General features: G+C 37.8%; 1 protein-coding gene across 3 annotated transcripts in view; it reads right to left on the reverse strand.

Moving 5' to 3' along the window:
• SEC22A (SEC22 homolog A, vesicle trafficking protein) overlaps positions 1-21,135 on the reverse strand; it is a 65,957-nt gene that overhangs the window by 11,640 nt on the left and 33,182 nt on the right. For all 3 annotated transcript variants that reach the window (XM_081832772.1, XM_081832782.1, XM_081832788.1), the window contains exon 5: positions 13,696-13,811. In XM_081832772.1, coding sequence (XP_081688898.1) covers positions 13,696-13,811 — 116 coding nt within the window. The remainder of the gene's footprint in view (positions 1-13,695; positions 13,812-21,135) is intronic.

The raw sequence follows: 21,135 nt of genomic DNA on the forward strand, positions 1-21,135 counted from the left end.
GCCAACACCAAACAAAATTCTTTGTAAACAATACATACAAACATTCCTTTCTGTCTTCTTTAAACTCTTGATTTTGTACCCTAAAGGGACACAATTTGGGTTGCTACCCAATCTGTGCTCCCCAAGTTGCAATTCTGAGACCCCAAATAAATGCTCTTGTTTTATTTCAGCTCTGCTCTTTTCTTAGTCAACCCAAGAAAAGATGTAAGCCAATGGGAAAGTTTCCACATAAAGTAAAAAACCTCTCTTTTCTACTGGAAAAACACCACCACCACCAACATACAAAAATGTACAACACCCCAGTGGCCTATAAAGTCAGTCTTGCTCACTAGGATCACCACGTGACTCAAATAAATATTGACAAACCTTACTATAAGGTAAGTACATCATTGAATCGTCCAATAAAGTAATTTGACATGATTAAAAAAAAAACAAACAAAAACTGAAAAGTTACTGTCCACTAGAGTGTGCTAAATCCCAATGAGAAGTCACACAGGCTGTGCAAGAAAAACAGCCACCCAGAAGAAAAAGAGATACATCATACGCAGAATGTTTCTTTTCAAAGAAAACTAATGGAAAACTAACAGAAAACCCAAGTTTTTCTATTCTCTTTTGATTCTTCTTAAATATCTACATTAAATTTCTTTCAGTGTTTTATGAGGTAAAACATAAAGCCCAGGCAGGAGCATTACATTTGGCCCTTATTTTAGAAAAAATATCTTTACACAATGAAAATTTTCACAAGACATGGGAGTGTCTCTCATGACCATATCTTCATGAAATAATATAGAGAAAATTCCTTTTCCACTTGCTATTGGGCAACAGAACTGACCATAAGGCAGAGGGAGAGTTGCTTATCTTAGTGAGATGATCTTAAAATAGGAACCATTAATCTGTCTGGGATGCTTAGGTCTGTTCTACCTCAGAGGCGCGGAAGGTCACGAAACCTTTCTAACTTAAATAAATCTAAGACTTTAAGTTCTGCTTTTTTCTTAATCCTTTATTTTTTAAATGATTTTTTTTCTGATTATAAAAGCGTATGTTCATTGTACAGAATCCGGAAAACAGACTGTTACAAAGAAGAAATTCATATAGTCTATAATACCATAACCCTGGGATTATTACTAACCATTTCATGTATTTCCTTCCGATCTTTCTATACAAAAATATATGTACATTAAAAAAATGGAATCATACTTTTATACACTGCTTTTTAGTACTACACATTATATCATAAACACTTTCTCAAGATACTGAATATTCCTCAACCACATGATTTGTAGCGATTATATAACCTTTCACTGTGGGGATATACCATTGATTTAATTACCCTATAATTGGATATTGTTTTTTTCCTTTATAATATCACTTTATAACTCTCCTAATTGCCTTTGGAACACTTAAGAGCATGCTCCTGGAGTCAGTCAGACCTGGGTTCAAGTCTTTACTTACTATCTGTATGGTCTTGGACTATTTAACTTCAATTTCCTTTTTTAAAAAATAAAAGTTGTAGAGATTAAATAACATTTGCAAACACACAGAACGCTAACTGCACACAATAAGTACTCATTCATTCACCAACTTCTCTCTCCCTGAGGTTACTGTCTGCATCATTTATCAGATAATTAGATTACCTTCTAGTATTGTTTAAACCTGTAGTATACTGGCCTTATCTTCTCAAGTAGACCCCAACCTTTTTTTTTTTTAATTGAGGTATAAGTGACGTATAACATTATATCAGTTTCAGGTGCACACCATAACAATTCTTTATTTGTATATATTGCAAAATGATCAGCACAATAAATCTAGTTACGCTCTGTCACCAAAGTTACAAAACTTTTTCTTGTGATGAGAACTTTTTAAGTTCTCTCTTAGCTATTATTTTCAATATACAACACAATATTATTGACTATAATCACCATGTTGATGTTACATCCCCATAACTTATTTATTTTATCACTGGAAATTTGTACCTCTTGATCCCCTTCACCCATTTTGCCCACCCCCCCAATCCCACCACCCTAACCTTTCTTCAAGGCAGAAAATCAATCTTAACTACTTGCACGAAACTGCACATAGTAGGAATTCAACAAATGCATGCCAAGTTGAGTTTAAAAAAATCTATTTCTACTTGCCAAAGATTGTCTATAAATATATTTTCCATTCAATAAATACTCATTAAACACGTAGGAGTCAGGTATTATATTACTAGACCTAGAATAGAAGACAACTAAATCCATATGAACTCAAGGAGCTTACTTTCTGATTAAGAAGACAGATATATTAACCAACAATTCCCATTCAAAGTGATAACTGATGGGACAGGTGTGTGTACAGGGTATAAAAGGAGACTACTGGAGACATATCTAATTCTGCCTGGAGAAAAAAAGAGTCAGAAAAGGTGTGCTCGAGGAAGTAAAGCTTAATCTGAGTCTTGAAGAATGAACTAGTGGAAAGATAGAGAAGGCAGGGAGAGAATTCCAGGCAAAGGGAGTAGCACATACAATCTCAAATAGGAAAGAGCCTAGGATGACCCCAAGTCTTCTTGTTAAGGAAACATTTGAATGATACCATTCACTAAGCTGGGAATACAGGAGGAAAAGTAGGTTTGAGAGCAGAAAAAAATGAGTTCATTTTGGACGTGCTATTTTGGAGGGGCCAGTGTGATATCCAAATAATTACATTTCATAGATTTAAGTCAGCTTCAGGAAAGAGTTGGATCTAGAGATCCTACTTTAGTCATCTATTTAAACAGTTGCTAAATGAAGGCCTAGGACAATCAAACGTGAGTCTTAATTCTTGACTGGCTCCTAGAATGGAGAGAGGAAAAAAAACTATAAAAGATATTTAGTCAATTGTAGAAATTTGAATATGAATTTTATATTAGATAACACTGCACTGATCTTAAAAATCTTTGGTGTAATAAAGGTATTGTGATTATGTAGGAGAATTCCTAGTCCTTAAGGCATACATACTGAATAATTTTGAAATAAACTGTCATGATACCTACAATTTTACTTTCACATGATTCAGGAAAGAAAGAAAGAAAGAAAAAGAACGGTAAGTAGGTATACAGGTGGGTGCTAATTATATTGTTTTTTAAATCTTTCTGTAAGTTTGAATTCTTCCAAAACAAAATGCAGTGGGAGGAAAGGGGAATACAATTTTTTTTTTAATGCTATGCAACCACTAAAATGAATGTAACAGATCTCCATACACTGATATAAAGTCATCTCCTACATATTGTCAGGTGGAAAAGATACAACTAAGTATGGAGTATACTGCCATTTATATAGAAACACTTTGAAAACAATTATATAAGTAAATATATAAATTCGTATGTACTAGCACATACACATTATCCCTCTAGGAGGATAACCCAGTGGTTGACTCTAGGGAAGAGAGATGGGAAAAGAATGACTTATTGTGACAACAGGCTTTGGAATTATAGGTTTTGAAACTGTAGGCATGTGCACACTTTACTGTGTGAGGATGTGTGGGTATGTGCACAGATTAACTTCTTTTAAAAAGGCCATCATGAGGGCGCCTGGGTGGCTCAGTCGTTAAGCGGCTACCTTCAGCTCAGGTCATGATCCCAGAGTCCTGGGATCGAGTCCCACATCGGGCTCCCTGCTCAGCGGGAAGCCTGCTTCTCCCTCTCCCACTCCCCCTGCTTGTGTTCCTGCTCTCACTGTCTCTGTCAAATAAATAAATAAATAAAATCTTAAAAAAAAATAAAATAAAATAAAAGATAAAAAGGCCATCATGAAAATACCGAAAGAGAAGTTGAAAAGTTAAGAAGAATATAAAGCCAAGGGCGGAACTTTGGAGAATGCCACTATTTAAAGGACAGGTGAAGCAAGGAAGTTTACCAAATAAACCGAGGAATAGGAAGACAAAGAAAAAAAATACAACAGGAGAAAATGGTTTCACGAAAATGAAGGGATAAGAGAATGTCAAGAAGAAAATGTAACAAACTATTAATAGTGATTTATTGGCTTCTAAGTTTTCGAAAATAAGTCTTTCTGAAATTAAAAAGAGTTACTTTTAAAAGAAAAAACTGAACAGCATGTGAGGTGAGGCAGAGAGGCCACATAAGACAAGGCCTCAAGAGTGGCGGGAGCGTTTGGCAATCAGAAGGATACCAGAGAGCTTACTGGTCAGTATGTGAAAGAATTGAGAGCAGAAAAGAGGTCACAAGAGACTAAGAGAATAGAGGTAAGGGAGTGGGCACCACAAACACAGTCTATTCTTTCAAAAAATGAGAAGGGAACATTCATCAAGAGGCTGGTTTGTTTGTAAAGATCGGCAAACTATGGCATGTTTATGAGCTAAGAGAGCCAGTAGAGAGGAAAATGACATGCAAGTGAGGGAACAGCTAGCGGTTGGGGGAAGGTGGGACAGAGGTTCAGAGTGGGGGACAGAAGTGAGTGTATGTGGTAAGGGATGAGGCAGGGATGGAGTAGGGCTGGGAAGGAGGGGGCAGACATAAAGAGTTCAAATAAAAATTTTTAAAAACATCACTTTCACCTGTAGGGGAATGCTAGGATACCAATATATTGCTTTGAAAACTAACAGAGGGAAAGAATATTTTTTTTTAAAGGTGAGGATGAGGAGATAAGCAGAGGCTTTATATAATAGCCACACAATGTTTCAGATGATACCATTAAAATGTTTGTAATAATTGGGAAATATTCACTTTTTAATCTTAAGTGGAAAAAAGGGCACAAACCTATATAATGGATATGACATGTATACGTGTTTTTGTATATATGTATATGTTTGTATGTATGTGCATATATATATATACAGAGAAAATTTGGAGATGATTTTTATTTTCTTTATACTTTTTCCCTCTATTCTTTAACAATGAGCACAGAATCAGGAAAAATACTTTTATTTCTTTTGAAAGCCAGCAAACAAGCACTGCATCTTAGTATAGATATTATGCCACTAAATAAATCAAAAATTTCTGCTGAGCTTTAATAGGTAGAAACAAATATATGGGAAATAAAGAACCCAAGGAATAAAAGCAAGCTGATTACTTCTGCTTTGTAGTAGCCACTACAGACAACTTCAGAATCAGAGTCTTAGAACGCTAGTACTGAAGTGGTCCTTGAGGCTCTGTAGTCTAAAACCTGCATCTTGCAGAACAGGAAAATGAGATCCAAGAAGGTAAAATAACCCATCCAAGGTCACTAAGTTAGTTACTGGAAGATGCGACCCAGGCAGACTGAATTCCAGGCCAGCATTTCTACTCCTGTATCAGAATCCTCAATTTTTTCCTAATGCACCACATGCAAATTATTTCTAGGGTGGTACCAAGCTTAATTAATATCATTGTCTCAAGGTTCATCGTTAAAGGAACACAGGCAATATAAACCTAATGTGATAAAAGCTTATTTATTCACGAGGTGCCAATTCACAATAAACTTATTAACATCTCTAAACTCAGAACAAAGTTAGGAAATGAGTGAAAATAATCTAATTTACACATTACTGTGAACACCAAATCAAATTTACCAGCTTAAAATAAAACTGTACTCATCCTACACCTCCCCAGTTTGAACTTACATTCCAAAGAAATGCTTCAGTGCTATATATTTCAATAAATTCCTCGTTTTTACTCTAAGAGGCAGTTATTAATTTAGAAGAAACAAACGTGCTGAATCTTCAAACAATGTTAACAATATATAGGAATGTTGATTCATGCGGGTTCTCAAATTTAAATGTGCCTCAGGCACCAACTTACATACTAGAAGATAAATGTGGCAATCATTTTTTGCATTCAGGAGTTAAAATTCATGGCCTTAAAAAGGTAAACTTTAATATCAATATACTGCTCACACTCAGCAAATAGAATACATATTTTCAGCTAGATCTGAAAATAGGATCCCCAAATAAATCCTTGGCTCTTCAATCAAGTATTAAAGAAATGCTGAGGCCACTTACTCTGTGTACTGCCTTCCTGCCTCCTCTCTGACCACCATGATTTGAGTAACTCCACGATAGTTAACTTCCAAACAGGTTAAGTTTAAGTCCCATGTCCTGGAATCTGCACTTGAATCTACACAGCACACCATCTCAAAAAGATCTTTTACTGACCAAAAATTATCTACAGTGACTCTAGGGATTATTTTTCTTTTTTTTTTTTTTAAAGATATCTTTTATTTATCTATTTGACAGAGAGATACCACAAGTAGGCAGAGTGGCAGGCAGAGGGAGAGGGAGAAGCAGGTTCTCCGCTGAGCGGGGAGCCCGATGCGGGCCTCGATCCCAGGACCCTGGGATCATGACCTGAGCTGAAGGCAGCTGCTTAACCAACTGAGCCACCCAGGTGCCCCTCTAGGGATTATTTCTAACACAAAATACAATGATGAACCACAGAGAAGGCTGAGAGTATGTCTTAAATTCAATGGCTCTAGTGAGATTAAAAAGGACCCTTTACCCAATACGAGTCATGAACAATAATAAAATAGATTCCAATGAGAGAAAATTAAAAGCAAGTCCCCAATTCTGTATATATTTCCAGGTTAACTTGGGCTGAAAGGATGTACTTGTTGAAGTTAATCTAATTTGTACCCCTAATTCTATCCTGTTTAAACTCTAAATTTATCACAGTGCCCTCTGCAATCTGGCATTCCTTTCTCTCCGTTTTTTTGTTTTTTTTTTTAAGATTTTATTTACGTATATGAGACAGAGAGAATGAGAGAGAGAGAGAGAGCACATGAGAGGGGGGAGGGTCAGAGGGAGAAGCAGACTCCCTGCCGAGCAGGGAGCCCGATGCGGGACTCGATCCAGTACCTCCAGGATCATGACCTGAGCCGAAGGCAGTCGCTTAACCAACTGAGCCACCCAGATGCCCCTCTCTCCTTCTGTTTGACTACTGTCCAGTCCATCCTTTAGGACACAGAATCCTTAGAAGATAGATATTTCCAATGCTACAGAGTGCTCCTTCATTATTCTTACAACAAGACATGGAAAAATATTTCCAAGCACCAGTAACTTACCAAAACATTTTTCCTCTATACTGATATAAAATTCCCAATGACTGGAGTAATAGGAATCTCTACTTTTAGTCCAATGAATTTCCAAAAGCAGTGATTCTCACTTAGGTGAGAAGATCAGAATTTGCTGGAAAATCTTTTTAAACCACCTATGAGTGACAAACTACCTGTGGACTAAATTCCTCCCAACTCTGTACTCTGTTTCCTTATTCCTTTCTCTGAGCATCCCTGTTTTAGAAACCTCAATTATTGATGAGTGTATGTGGAATATGTAAGGTGGCTACGACAGAACAAAGATTTAAAACAATCCTAAAGGAACCAAGTAACCAGGTGTCCATAGTTTCTAGACAGCTAAAAATCCCATATGGACCAATTTACAGTTCCTTGGATCAGATGAGAAGGAAACACTGTTGGAATAAATTTAGTCTAGGACAACAGTGAAAAAGAAAGAATTCTGTATCAACCATTAGAAAGACACATCTCAAAGATATAAACATCCATTGAGTGCCCAAATTATAAATGATCTACTAATAAAAAAAAAACAACAACTCTTTTTCCCTACTTGTAATTTACCCCATACTTCCTTCACACTCCAGCACCACAGTTTTAAGGAACCATTTAAAACAATCAAAAAACCTTGAAGCATCTAGGGAAACTGTGGACTCTAAGACAGAGGCAGTAAGAAGCTACAAAAACCCAGGAAAAATGCTCAGGCTCCCTTTAACCCCTACAAAAATATTTACCTTTACTTTACTGAAATGTTACTTGAAAATCTCCTTATTAGGTTGGGTTAACCGAAGTTGTCCTTTTTTTCTTTAATGCTTAAATAATAGGTGCTAATACTCATTTTTATTACTTAAAATCTGAATAGTATATTCATATGGTTCAAAGAATAAAAATAATATACAAGGCATATACTGTGAAGAGTCTCATTCCTACCCTGCTTCCCATCTATCCAGTTCCTACTGCATTTTTTAGTCTCTTATTGTTCCAGAGTTTCTTTATGCAAATTAAAAGATATTCTATTTTCCCTGGCCATCTTTGGTGTGGGTATTTGGGGCTGAGTTGAGAGGGACTAGTGGGTGCAGGGTCAGGGGATCTCCACTGGCTTTCTCAAAATGGCCAGCATTCTCAGAGGGCACAAAATTGTACACCTGACCTACCACATGAATCACATTTCTAGACCCAGGATCCACCCTGGCCAGGATACTGACATGCCCTCCCGGCCTGTGTGATGGGGAAGGCTCAGCCCCTCCATGAGAAGAGAAAGCCAATCCACCATTTCCTAAGAGGTGGCTGGGTACAACAGGCTGTACTTTAACTGCTAAGTGGAGCCACACCTCATGAAAAATCAAATCCCAGAGGCTGCTCCTCCCTTCCCGGTCTTTGTTTTAATGTTGGTGTGTGGTATGCATGTGTGTGTGTTTAAATTAATGGATTTTTATCTTTAGAGCAGGTTGACAGAAAATTAAGCGGAGTGTGTACTACAGAGAGTTCCCATATACCCAGCTCTTTCCCTGCTCAGACTTTCCTCATTATTAACATCTTACATTAATGTGATACATCTGTTACAACTGAGGAGCCAACAGACACATTATCACTAACTAAAGTCCATAGTCTACATTAGGGTTCACTCTTTGTGTTGTATGTTCTTTGGGTTTTGACAAATGTATAATGACATAACCACCATTACAGTAACATACTGAAGAGTTTCACAGCCCTAAAAACCCCGTGCCCCAACTATTCATCCCTTCCTACCTCCCTCCAAACCCCTGGCAACCACTGATTTTTTTTACTTACTGTCTCTATAGTTTTGCCTTTCCTAGGAGGTCATATAGTTGGAATCATTTAAGTATGTGGTTTTCTCAGACTTCTTTCATTAAGCAATGTGCATTTAAGGTTTAGCCATGCCTTTTTGTGGCTTGAGAGCTCATTTCTTTTTATTACTGAATTGTACAGATGGCCAGTTTCTTTCACCTTTTGAAGGACATCTTAGTTGCTTCTGGTTTTTTGAAATTACAAGTAAAGCAGATATAAACATTCATGTGCAGGTTTTTGCGTGGACATAAGTTTTCTATTCATTTTAGGTAAATATACCTCGGAGCATGATTGCTGGATCATACAGTAAGGCTATGCTTAGCTTTGTGAGACAGCCAAACTGTCTTCTAAAGTGACTGTACCATTTGGCACTCCCACCAGCAATGAATGAAGAGTTCGTATTATTACATATCCTAACATTTGGTTTTGTCAGTGTTTTGGATTTTGCCATTCTAGGAGTTTAGTGGCATCTGATTGTTTTAATTTGCAATTCCTTAGTGACATATGATGTTGGACATCTTTTCATGTGCTTTTTTGTCACCTGTATATCTACTTTGGTGGGGTGTCTATTCCATTCTTTTGCCCAATTTTTAATTGCGTTATATACTTTCTTGAGTTTTAAGAGTTCTCTGTATGTTTCGGACACATGCCCTTTGTCAGATGTGTTCTGTAAATACTTTCTCCTAGTCTGTGGCTTATCTTTTCATTCTCTTAATGTCCTTCACAGAACAAAAGTTTTTAAACTTCCATGGATATTTTTGGCGTTGTATCTAAAAAGTCATCACCAAACCCAAGGCCATCTCGGTTTTCTCCTGTTATCTTTTATAAGTTTTATATCTTACATTTAGGTCTGTGATCCATTTTGAGTTAACTTTTTTTTTTTTTTAAAAAGATTTTATTCATTTATTTCACAGAGAGAGCGAGAGAGCACAAGCAGGGGGAACAGTAGAGGGAGAGGGAGAAGCAGGCTCCCCGCTTGGCAGGGAGCCCGATGAGGGGCTCAACCCCAGGACCCTGAGATCATGACCTGAGCTGAAGGCAGACGCTTAACCATCTGAGCCACCCAGGCACCCCTTGAATTAACTTTTTTTAATTAAAGGTATAAAATCTGTGTCTGGATTTATTATTTTTTGCATGTGGATATCTAGCTATTCCAGCACCATTTGTTGAAAAGATTATTCTTCCTCCACTGAATTGCTTTTGTTCCTTTGTCAAAGATCAGTTGACTAAACTTGTATGGGTGTATTTCTGGGCTCTCTATTCTGTTCTATTGATCCATCCGTCTATTGTTTTGCCAATGTCACACTGTTTTAATTGTTACAGCTTAACAGTAAGTCTTAAAGGGGTGCCTGGGGGGCTCAGTTGGTTAAACACCTGCCTTCTGCTTGGGTCATGATCCCAGCCCGGCATAAGGCTCCTTGCTCAGCGGGGAGTCTGCTTCTCCCTCTCCCTCTGCCTGCCACTCCCCTGCTTGAATGCATGCTGTCAAATAAATAAAATCTTAAAAAAAAAAAAATAGTAAGTCTTGAAGTTGGTTAGTGTCAGTGCTTTGATTTCTTTTTCCTCAGTACTGTGTTGGCTATTCCAAGTCTTTTGCCTTTCCAAATAGGATCATTTAGTCAATATCTACAAAATAATTTTCTGGGATTTTGTTTGGGGTTGTGTTGAATCTACAGATCAAGCTGGGAAGTACTAACATCTTAACAATACTGAGTCTTCCCACTCATGAACTTGGAATGTCTCTCCATTTATTTAAATCTTCTTTCTCTTATCAGAGTTTTACAGTTTTTCTCATATAGATCTTATTTATGTTTTGTTAGATTTATTCTTAAGTGCCTCATTTTTGGGGATGCCAATATAAATAATATATTGTTTTAATTTCAAATTTCAATTGTTCCTTGCTGATATAAAGTAACTGACTTTTATATATTAACTTTGGATCCTGTGACCATGGTATAATCATTTATGAGTTCCAGGAATTTGTCAATTCTTTGGGATTTTCTACATAGACAATCAGAACATCTGTGAATAAAGACAGTCGTATTCCTTCTTTCCCAATCTGTATGCCTTCTGTTTTCTTGTCTTACTGCATTAACTAGGTTTCCCAGTACAATGTTGAATAGGAATGGTTAGAGGAGACATCCTTGTCTTGTTCCTGATCTTAGGGAGGAAGCATCTAGTTTCTCATCAAGTATGGTATTAACTGTAGGGTTTCTGCAGATGTTCTTTATCAAACTGAGGAAGCTCCCCTTTATTCCGAGTTTGTGGTTGAGTTCATGAACAGGTACTGGATTTTGTCAAATGCTTTTTCTGCAGCCACAGACATGATCATATGATTTTTCTTCTTTAGCCTGTTGATGTGATGGATTACATTAACTGCTGAATGTTGCACCAGCCTTGCATACCTGGACTAAATCCCACTTGTCTGTGGTATATAATTCTTTTTATATATCGTTGGATTCAATTTGCTAATATCTTGTTGAAGAGTTTTCCATCTGTGTTCATGAGTTACACTGGTTTGTGATGTCTTTTTTATATGTCAACAGGCTGAGAAATCTCAGAGCCATCAGTCAGTTCCATGTAAGTGGTAAGCAGTTTAATCAGATTATTGTTCTTCTAAAACCTAAACAACAACTGTGATGAGGCAAAGACGTTACTGTGCAGAGGGAAAACATGAAACACTCAGAAATCAAGGCAGGCATCAGCTGGCTGTAGCAGCTCAAAAGCATGAAAAGCTGTAGTTTATACTATTTTCCTTACTTTTGAAGTTGTGAATCAGAAGAAGGAGAAGGGAAGAATCAGTCCAGGAAGATGAGGGATAAGATATCTGAGTGCCTGAAAGAAACTATTTTCTTTAATAGGTTTTGTGAGATAAAACAGCCTTGTCAGATTTTTAACTTAAAAATAATGGGGGTCAAAGCCCCCAGCTCCACACTTAGACACTGTCTTCTGGGTCAGGGATGGTAAGGCTCTGTAACACAAAAACTTTTCTACCCAGATCTGCTCTCTCCCCTTATTTATCAATTTGATAATTTCAAACAACCTGAGGATTTTTTTTTAACCACAGAAAACCATCTTCACAATTTTTGCAAACTCTAAATTATACCATTATTTAATAAATTCCATAAGGTTATTAAAATTAATTTTAAAAGGAAAATTTTATATCTCTATCATTAATCTTACCCAATACAGAAGCTACACATTAACATACACTAAAAACATAACTCCTAAAATTAAAAATGTTTATCCCTCTACCAACTAAAGTCATCTACTGTGCAACTAGTGGTAAACGTGCCTCATACTTTGAGAAATAATCATCAAATTCAGCCTTCTCCTTCATTTTATAAGTAATGAAACTGAGGACCAGAAAGTAAAGTGAGCTATTTAAGGTCACAGAGCTAATCAGGAGCTGAGCTGGAGCCAAACCCCTCTCTCTTTCCTCCACAAACAAAAACCAACTCTTCACCCACCTACACTACTGTTCTTTCCACTTTTTTAAAAAAAAGGAAGAGGATATCTTATTTATTAACTTTTCAGTCAGCCTTCTCCAAATTGCCTTTTTTTTTGGTAGGTTGTCTAACTGGCTCAAAACTGAACTCTTGCTGGAATAAAGCTGACCTGGCTAGAGAACAGGGACAGGAACACCAAGGGACAGTAGCCAGCTGTCCTGTGCCTGAAAGGGAAGAGAGGTTTTACCTCAGGGTCCAGGATGTTTGAAAAAAGAATTAAAAAGTCATGAGAAACCTACCCCTACCCACTCAAGGGATAGCTCAGCTGCCTGGAACCCGTGATGTCCTCTGCTATTGGCTTCATACAGCTGAGGACATTCGGAGGGTACTCAGAATGGTACTCTCAGAGTGTTCCCCAAACTAACAAGCAATTTTAAAAAAGAATATAAGGTGTGTTAAGTGGGTTTTTAAGAATGGTATTCTGAGCTTAATGCTGACCAAAAACAGAGAACTAATTTACATGTGGAAGTATCAAAAAAAAAAAAAAATTTTTTTTTTTTTTTAGAGGGAGTAGAAACAAAGGTAAGGAAAGCTGTCCAGTCTGAAATGTGGCTCAGTTGGTTGGGCGACTGCCTTCGGCTCAGGTCATGATCCTGGAGTCCCGGGATCGAGTCCCGCTCAGCGGGGGGTCTGCTTCTCCCTCTGACCCTCTTCCCTCTCTTGCTATCTGTCTCTCATTCTCTCTCAAATAAATAAATAAAATCTTTAAAAAAAAAAAAAAGTTTACAAAAAGAGAAAAATTTAGTATATTCTGATAGCCACAGTCTCTGGAAAAAACTTCACTGGAGAACAACATAGTTGTAATATCTGAAAAAAGTAGTGGTTTCAGGTAGCCACCAACAAAAAGGAGAAAGAACAGATAAAGTGGAAATACACAGAAGTAGGACAAAAACCTGCCCATAACTGCCCCCTTTTTTCTTCCATTCCTCTCTGTCCACTCAGATCCTTTTAGGTCCAGCTCAGACCTTCTCCACAAAGCACCTTTCTCCTATGCTGACTTATATTGACTACTCCTCTTCCAAACTCTACATACTTGGCAATTATTCACATGCTGCTTTGCCCCCTCCCAATTCGACTCTAGGCTCTGAGACGGCAGCACTCATGTCAGACATACCTTGGTGTCCCCAGAGTACCTAATAAACTGTGCCTCTTGCAGAGTCGATAAATAAATACATGCTGAGTCAAAGAAGCCAACTAGAAATCATCGTTCTTAGAGGAAAGGGAAACTAGGGAAGGCATAAAGAATACAGATTCTGAACATGCACCACAAATTGTACTATACCCAAATCAATTCAAATCAACTGAGTTACAAGTAGAATCAACAGGCACAGTCACCTGAAATTGCAAAAATAGTACAGTACCTGCAAAAGACTTTCTATGGCATGAAAACCTCGAATTAAATTCAGAGCTCCACATAAAAGACTGAGGATAAATGCCACAATCCCTGACAGAGTTGCTGGTTCCAGTCGCTGGTGAGCTGGAAAAGAAATGGTTAGAAATGAACACCACTATTGCATGTCAATACCTAAACTTATGTAAAATGAAATTCCCTTCTCAATTTAAATGGGTCAAACACGGATTAATCTTCATAAAGTTATTTATTAAGATATTAGTAATTATTTTTTTAAAATGCAAAATGTCTGACAACATGATAGCTTCATTGCCCCGAACTCAAGTTCAATCAACTTCTTTTTCTCTACTTTTTAAAGAGACATCTAATGTGCACTTGGGGTATACAGGCTAAGGAGTGCTCACATCTGGCAGTGAATCATGTAAAAAAAAAAAAACCTTACTGCCTAAATAGGTCTGCCATTTGCAAGGAGTTGCAAATATTTGCAAAGGTGACTTTGCCTGAAAGATCACTGCATAATTCCTACTTTTTCTGAAAATGCTTAGATAACATTTTTAAAAACAAACATAGCTTGCTTTTTTTAAGCAAAACTCTCCCTTATTTGGGTTCCAGGGCTATAAATATCATGGGATATAGGTGAAAGCTCCTGTATAATCACCAATCTGAACTTCACAATAGAATAGTCTTATAGCTATGAAGTTCCTGATCTCTGAAAATCACTTGAGGACCACGACAAATGAAAAAACACTAGCTGAAGAAGTGACCACTTCCTCTTCACAAATGCATCTCCTTATCTGTCAGGGCTTCAGCAGTGTAAGACATTTACTTATACAACAGTTTCACTTTATCATCATCTTGGGCTTAACAAAATTAACAACTGAGTCTAAATGAAAATACAAAACTAAATACATAATTATCTAGACCTCAAAAAAGAGACAGAAGGAAAGAGAGGACAACAGAACTACAATTAAAATCACTGAAGTGTAAAAGCCCTAACAATGAAGTTAATGGGGTGGAACACTAATATAAGGAAAGGCTTAAATCTTTGCAACTTATATTCAGCCATTACAGCAGAAAAGCTTCCCTAAACAGTTCACAGAAACACAAAACCCCACATATCACAAAAAAGTATTTGTTCCTCAAGTTCAGCAGAAAATGCTAAGATGGGAAACATTTTCTTTACTTTCTTCTGTGCCTAAGCTGATTGCTGGGTCTCTCAATCAATTTCCTTGAGATTTTAATATGAAAACAAAAAATTAAATATCTGTAAAGTATTAATACCAAGTTTTATGTCAGTAGGGGAAAAAAAACCTCACAATTTAAAAATCTATCCAACTAGTCTACCAATTAGTCATGTTTTGTATTCCCTGTCCATCCCTCCCCATACCCTCTCAGTAGTAAGGGAAAACTGGCCTCTAATAAAAAAAGAAATCCTTAGTATGGGCCTCGAGCATAAAACTACCTGACAACTAAACAGATTACATAAATCATACTTCTAAAGTATACAAGTTTACCTTACCAAAAAACCCAAATAATATTCTGTATTATAACTAAAAAATCTTAGCTGTTTATGGTCAAGTATGGCCATTCTTGAATGGGAAAATATTACCATTTTAATGTGATCAATGTCTATTTAAGAAATAAATAATTGACTATATAAATTAACGTTTCTAATATTTATCTCTTGGCCTTAGAGCACTCTCCTTATAATTATAATATACCATTTGTTATTAAAATTATTTCAAAATGACCAGAAATATTTTTAAAAGCATGAAAGCAAATGACAAGCCTCTTTTAACAAAGACAAGGCACGTATTATGCTGAAGGACAGGCTGGAGCTGTGCCAAAATCACTGTGGGAAAGAAATTCTCAAGTGGAGATTCACCCACTCCCACCCTATCTCCTTCCCTAGGACCAGTAGGAATGGTTACCAAAAGAAAACTCCATCTGCATACAACATGAGGGTGACGCTCCCTAAGGACAATTTCTCATGTTAACAACTGAACAAAATATTTAATCACATTTTAATGTATTATGTGATATCTGCTACTTTCTATTTCAGTGAAACAAATTTTAAATTCATTGTTATCCACAAATGTTTACTTCACACTTCAATTTGGCACCATGATAAGTACTATTAGGTAGACAGTAGATTTCGAACAATAACAAATGCGAGGCAGTGTAGAAAAAAAAGTTACTGAATCCAAAATAGTGTTACCTGGTCAGTTTTTGTTTTGTTTTTGCTATTACTGTCTTTTGCTACAATGCCTTTTCTTTAATTAGTCTCCTTGAGCCCAATAATGGCATTTTCATGACAAAATTAAATTTTGTATAAACCAATAATTAATGAAGTTTAGAAAAGTTCCTAAAGAAGTAAATCTCTTGGAACCAAAAGGCTATTGCTTATAGGGAATTAATATATTTACTCAGCAAATACCTTTTAGCATGATTCTGTATAAGACGTTGTGCTTTAGAAAATACAATAAACAATCTGCCCTCAAGATACTTCTAGTCTTTTGAAGGGAAAAAAACAGATAAGCCCGTGAAAGTAATAAGCATTCTAAACTAAAAGAGTTAAGAAATTCTGAAGAGGAGGGGCACCTGGGTGGCTCAGTCGGTTAAGCATCTGTCTTCGGCTCAGGTCATGATCCCAGGGTCTTGGGATCAAGCCCCGCATCCTGGGATCAAGCCCTGCATCAGCTCCCTGCTCAGCAGGGAGTCTGCTTCCCCTCCCCTGGTCCCCCTGCTTGTGCTCTCTCTGTCAAATGAATAAATAAAATCTTTAAAAAAAAAAAAAACAAGAAAGATAAAAGAAAAAAAAATTCTGAAAAGGAAAGATAACTAGGGGGAAGGTGGTGATACAGGAGTGGTAAGAAAACCAGGGAAGATCTTTAAAGATGGTTAAAATTTAGACAGGCACAAATGGGAAAAACTGCATTTCTGCAGAGAAAAGAATGTGAGCATGGAGGTGGAAATGAGATGCAAATAATAAGAGCATGAACAACTACTACTACTACTACTACTACCTCTGCTAATCCTACTAATAGTGGCTATTCTCAACGTACCAGGCACAAGTGCTTATATACATGATCTCAGTCACCCCTCCAAGAACCCACTGCAGTAGGCACTATAATTATCCTTATTTTTTCAGATGAAACTAAGGTTTAGGGAGATTAGGTAATTTGCCCAAAGTTAAGTAAATGAACTGGGATTTAAACCCAGCTAGCCTGACACTAGAACTCATGTTCATAACCACTTTGCCACTGGGCATTGTTACTGGTTTTGTTTGGCTTAAAAGGATGTTTACGAAGAGAAGGAAGAAATAAGGTCAGAAAGGGGGTTGAAGCTAATTAGTAGACAGTTAGAAATACTAAAAATTATGAACAAGTTAGACAATGGGGAAACACTGAAGAGCAAGAGACCAATATAATTAACGCTATGCTTAAGGAATATTAATCTATCAATGGGCTGTAAGGAGATTAAAAGCAGGAAGACAAATAATATTTTTTCAGTGCTTTCTTGGTAGGTACACTTTGTCCCACTTATCCTTCAAAATGCGGTACTTCATAAGGCAGGAATGACTAACTTCTCGGTGTCTGAATTTTTTCATCTGTCAGTGGAGATGTTAAATAATTTGCTATAAATCAGACAGCTAGTAAGTGTCATCTTCACAATTAGCACTTGGGTCTACAAGACTGCAAAGCCTATGCTCTTTCTACAAATCTACCTTAGGGAGTTATTGCAAAAGACAGGCTGATATGAGGACCTGAATTTGGATAGTGATAGCAGGAATGAAGAAGAAAGAGGTGAGTGATACTACTGGGGTTAAAACTAGTAGACATAACAACTATTTATATACGGGAAACAAAAGGGAAGAAAATTAAATAAAATGTCAGGGTTTTAAGTGTGGGTGATTGGAAAGTTAATGGTGCTACCAACGAAGCCACTGGAAGAAATTCAGGTTTGATCAAGAGTGGAGACATTTTAAACGTATCGAACTTGTAGTGATAATGAGGCGTGTTTAACAAGCAATGGAAGAATGGAAGAGTAGCAGAGCTGGAGAAACAAATGAGGTTTGTATCTGAAAGGAAGGGTTGGGATGAGATTACTAAGGAAAGAAGTAGGCCAAGGGCAAATCTTTGGCAAACAGTATCTTCACAGGGAGGATGGAGTCAGGAAGACAGATTTAGGAGAAGAGGAGGAAGAAAGAGCCTCAGAAGCCTAGGAAGGGGAGGCCATCTGGAAGAAAGATATGGATATCAATGTCTGTGGACAGGCCAAAGACAATCTGAACTCAAAACAACAACAACAACAAAAGATTAGATTTACTGACTAAAAGATGGTTGTTGACCCTTTATAAAACAGTTTTAGAAGAGTGAAGGCAAAATTCAGCCTGCAAGACGCTAAGTAACTGTTAATGGTAAGAGAGAGAAGCAGTGACTGAATGCTACTGCCGTTAAAGAAAACCAGGATGACAGCCTGACAGATATACTAGGACTGAAAAATAATTATTTTTCAACTGTAATGCAGTAGAAGAGGGAGATCTGAATACATTTATAAGTAGAATGAAAAAAATTCAGTGAAGAGGAAATAAGAGTCAAGAGAAAGGGAAAATGATGACAGAGAATACCAGAACAATCATTATGAAGATTCAAAATGATGGTACCATTCTAACCTTCAAACATCATCATAATACCACAGTGCCTATGCTTTGAGTGAAAACAAAGTTCAGGAGGAACAGTCATTCAATGATGCCCCAAATATCTGTAGAAACAGGTTTTAGAACATACAAGAAAAATTTCAGGTCAATTCCATCTAAATGAGCATAATTTATGACTAAATTATGACTGAGGCTAATTGTATGGTATTAAATACACTATTCTTTTCACCAGTGAGGCCCTTTCTTACATCATTACCTGACAAAAGCCTGTATGTTCTTCAAGGCCCTGGGCTTAAAAGTGGTACTTCCTATTTATCTCTGTTTATCTCTTTTGGAACATGTATCACATTCTATCTTGTATTTTACTTATTGGTGTGTGTGTGTGTGTGTGTGCATGTGTGTGGGAGAAAGAGAGAAAGAGAAAGAGGAAGGGAGAGAGAGAGGAGAGAAAGAGAGATTAGGAAATTTATTTGCCTTGTGGGGCAACTGCCGTATAGAGTACCATTCTCAGCCAACTGACAAATTGTCTATAAAATTACAAAGGTGGAAAAAAAGGCTGATTAACCTAGTGTTTATCCTAAAAATAACGTGTCAAAGAAACAGAAAAATGTATTGAATTTAGAGTTTTGTTAAGTTTTTTTAAATAAAAGCAGAATATAAAATTAAAAAGATTAGCAACACTAAATGTTGGTGAGAATGTAGAGCAATTGAAACTCTCATACACTGCTTGTGGAAATGTAAAATGGTACAACTACTTTAGAAAACCAGCAATTTCTCAGAGTCAAACATGTACCTCACTTTTGACTTGGCAAATTCCACTGCTCATATTTACTCAGAAGAAATGAAAACATGTCAACAAGACAAATGTTTGTAGGAGTTTTATAACCCAAAACTGGAAACAAGCTAATGTTCATCAGCAGACTGTGGCCTGTTCATACAATGACTACTACTCAGCAACAAATAGGATCAAAGTAGAGAGACCTACAACATAGGACATTGTACTAAAAGAAGCCAAACACAAGAGTCACACTACATAATCTTGTTTATATAAAGTTCTAGAACAAACAAAATTAAAAATAACTAGAGTGTAAAAGATTACTACAATGGTTGTCTGGAGGAAGGGTGGAGATTGGGAAGAGACATGAAAGAACTTCCTGGGGAGATGGAAATATTCTACATCATGATAGCAGTATGTATTAGTTTTTTTTCTTATATTCTGTATTTTGATGCTTTGATATCTTGGGGCCTTGCTGGTCCTAGAGGACAGTCCTTCCCAGGGCTATCTAATTCCTAGAGATAGCAAACAACTCACCTCTAAGAGTGCTTTCCAAAAGCAAACCCCCTAATCCAAAGCCCACACTTGACCTCCTATATGGGGCTCTCACACTCAGGGCCACTATCCCCCTGCCTGAATCACCCCAAGGTCAGGTATCAGACAACTAAGGACAGCCCTATATCCCAGAGCCTGCTGTAAGTAACTCAAGCTAGCCAATCTAAACCTGCTTATTACCCTGCCTTTTCAGTTCCTTCCTAGGGAAAGCACAATAAATGCTCTTGCTCACGTTTTCCCCCCACTCCTTTACCTCCTGACCAACACCTGCACTTCCCCCGCATTGCCCTGGGTGGAATAGTGTGCACCCTTCCCATGGGATCTGAGAATAACAAACTACCTTTGCAGTGGCAGCTGTCTGCTAATCTGTTGGCCTTATCATACCTGAATAATAATAAAATCTATACTTTTAAAAAGAGTGGTTCATACAAATGTATCCATGTGTCTAAACCATACAGCAAAGATTTGTGCATTTTAATATGTGCAAATTTCCCTTAAAAAAGAAAAGAACCACAGGGGCGCCTGGGTGGCTTAGTTAGTTAAGCATCTGCCTTTGGCTCAGGTCATGATCCCAGAGTCCTGGGATCATGTCCTGAGTCGGGCTCCCTGCTCCACGGTGAGCCTGCTTCTCCCTCTCCTCCCGGCTTGTGCTCTCTCTCGCTCAAATAAATAAAATCTTAAAAAAAAAAAAAAGAACCACAGAAGTAAATTATAAAGTAGATGAGTGGATAGTGGGTGGGGATACAGATGAAACAAGAACGGCAAAATGTTGATATAGTTATTATAATTGGGTGACAGGTACATAAAAGTTCATTATACTGGGGGGCGGAGCAAGATGGCAGAGGAGTAGGAGACCTGGATTTCGTCTGTCTCAGGAATTCAGCTGGATAGGGATCAAACCATTTTGAACACCTACGAACTCAACAGGAGATCAAAGAAAAGAATAGCAACAACTCTCTGAACAGAAAAGGGACCACTTTCTGGAAGGCAGGAAATGCAGAGAAGCGAATCTGAGGCGATATTCGGGAGGATAGACGGCGGGGGACGGGGCCTCCATCGGCCGCTTCTGGCAAGTGATAGAGAGCGGAGCACAAAATCAGAACTTTTAGAAGTCGGCTCCGCTGAGGGATGTCGCTCCAGTGGCTAAGCCGGGGGTGGAACCCTCATGGGACAGTGTGGTCTCAGGAGCCTCGGGGTCACAGAAAGACCGGGGGTGCCTGAGTGCGGCAGAGCTCCCAGGTATCGGAGCAGGGAAGCCGGCTGCAGAGACGGAGCCGAGGAGCGGGCCCTCAGCTCAGGGTTGCCATAAACTGTGATCCGCGGTACAGTCAGACCACTGCTCTTCCAGCAGGGACCCAACAAGCGACAGATCCGGGGAGACTCCCCTTCCTCCCCTGGGAGGAGCGGCGCAGGAGTGCACCACACGGATCTGCTGGGTTTGGAGACTCCACCCAGGGTCG

This window comes from Leptonychotes weddellii, chromosome 1, assembly GCF_054177405.1.
Source record: "Leptonychotes weddellii isolate Sample4059 chromosome 1, ASM5417740v2, whole genome shotgun sequence".
Lineage (NCBI taxonomy): Eukaryota > Metazoa > Chordata > Mammalia > Carnivora > Phocidae > Leptonychotes > Leptonychotes weddellii.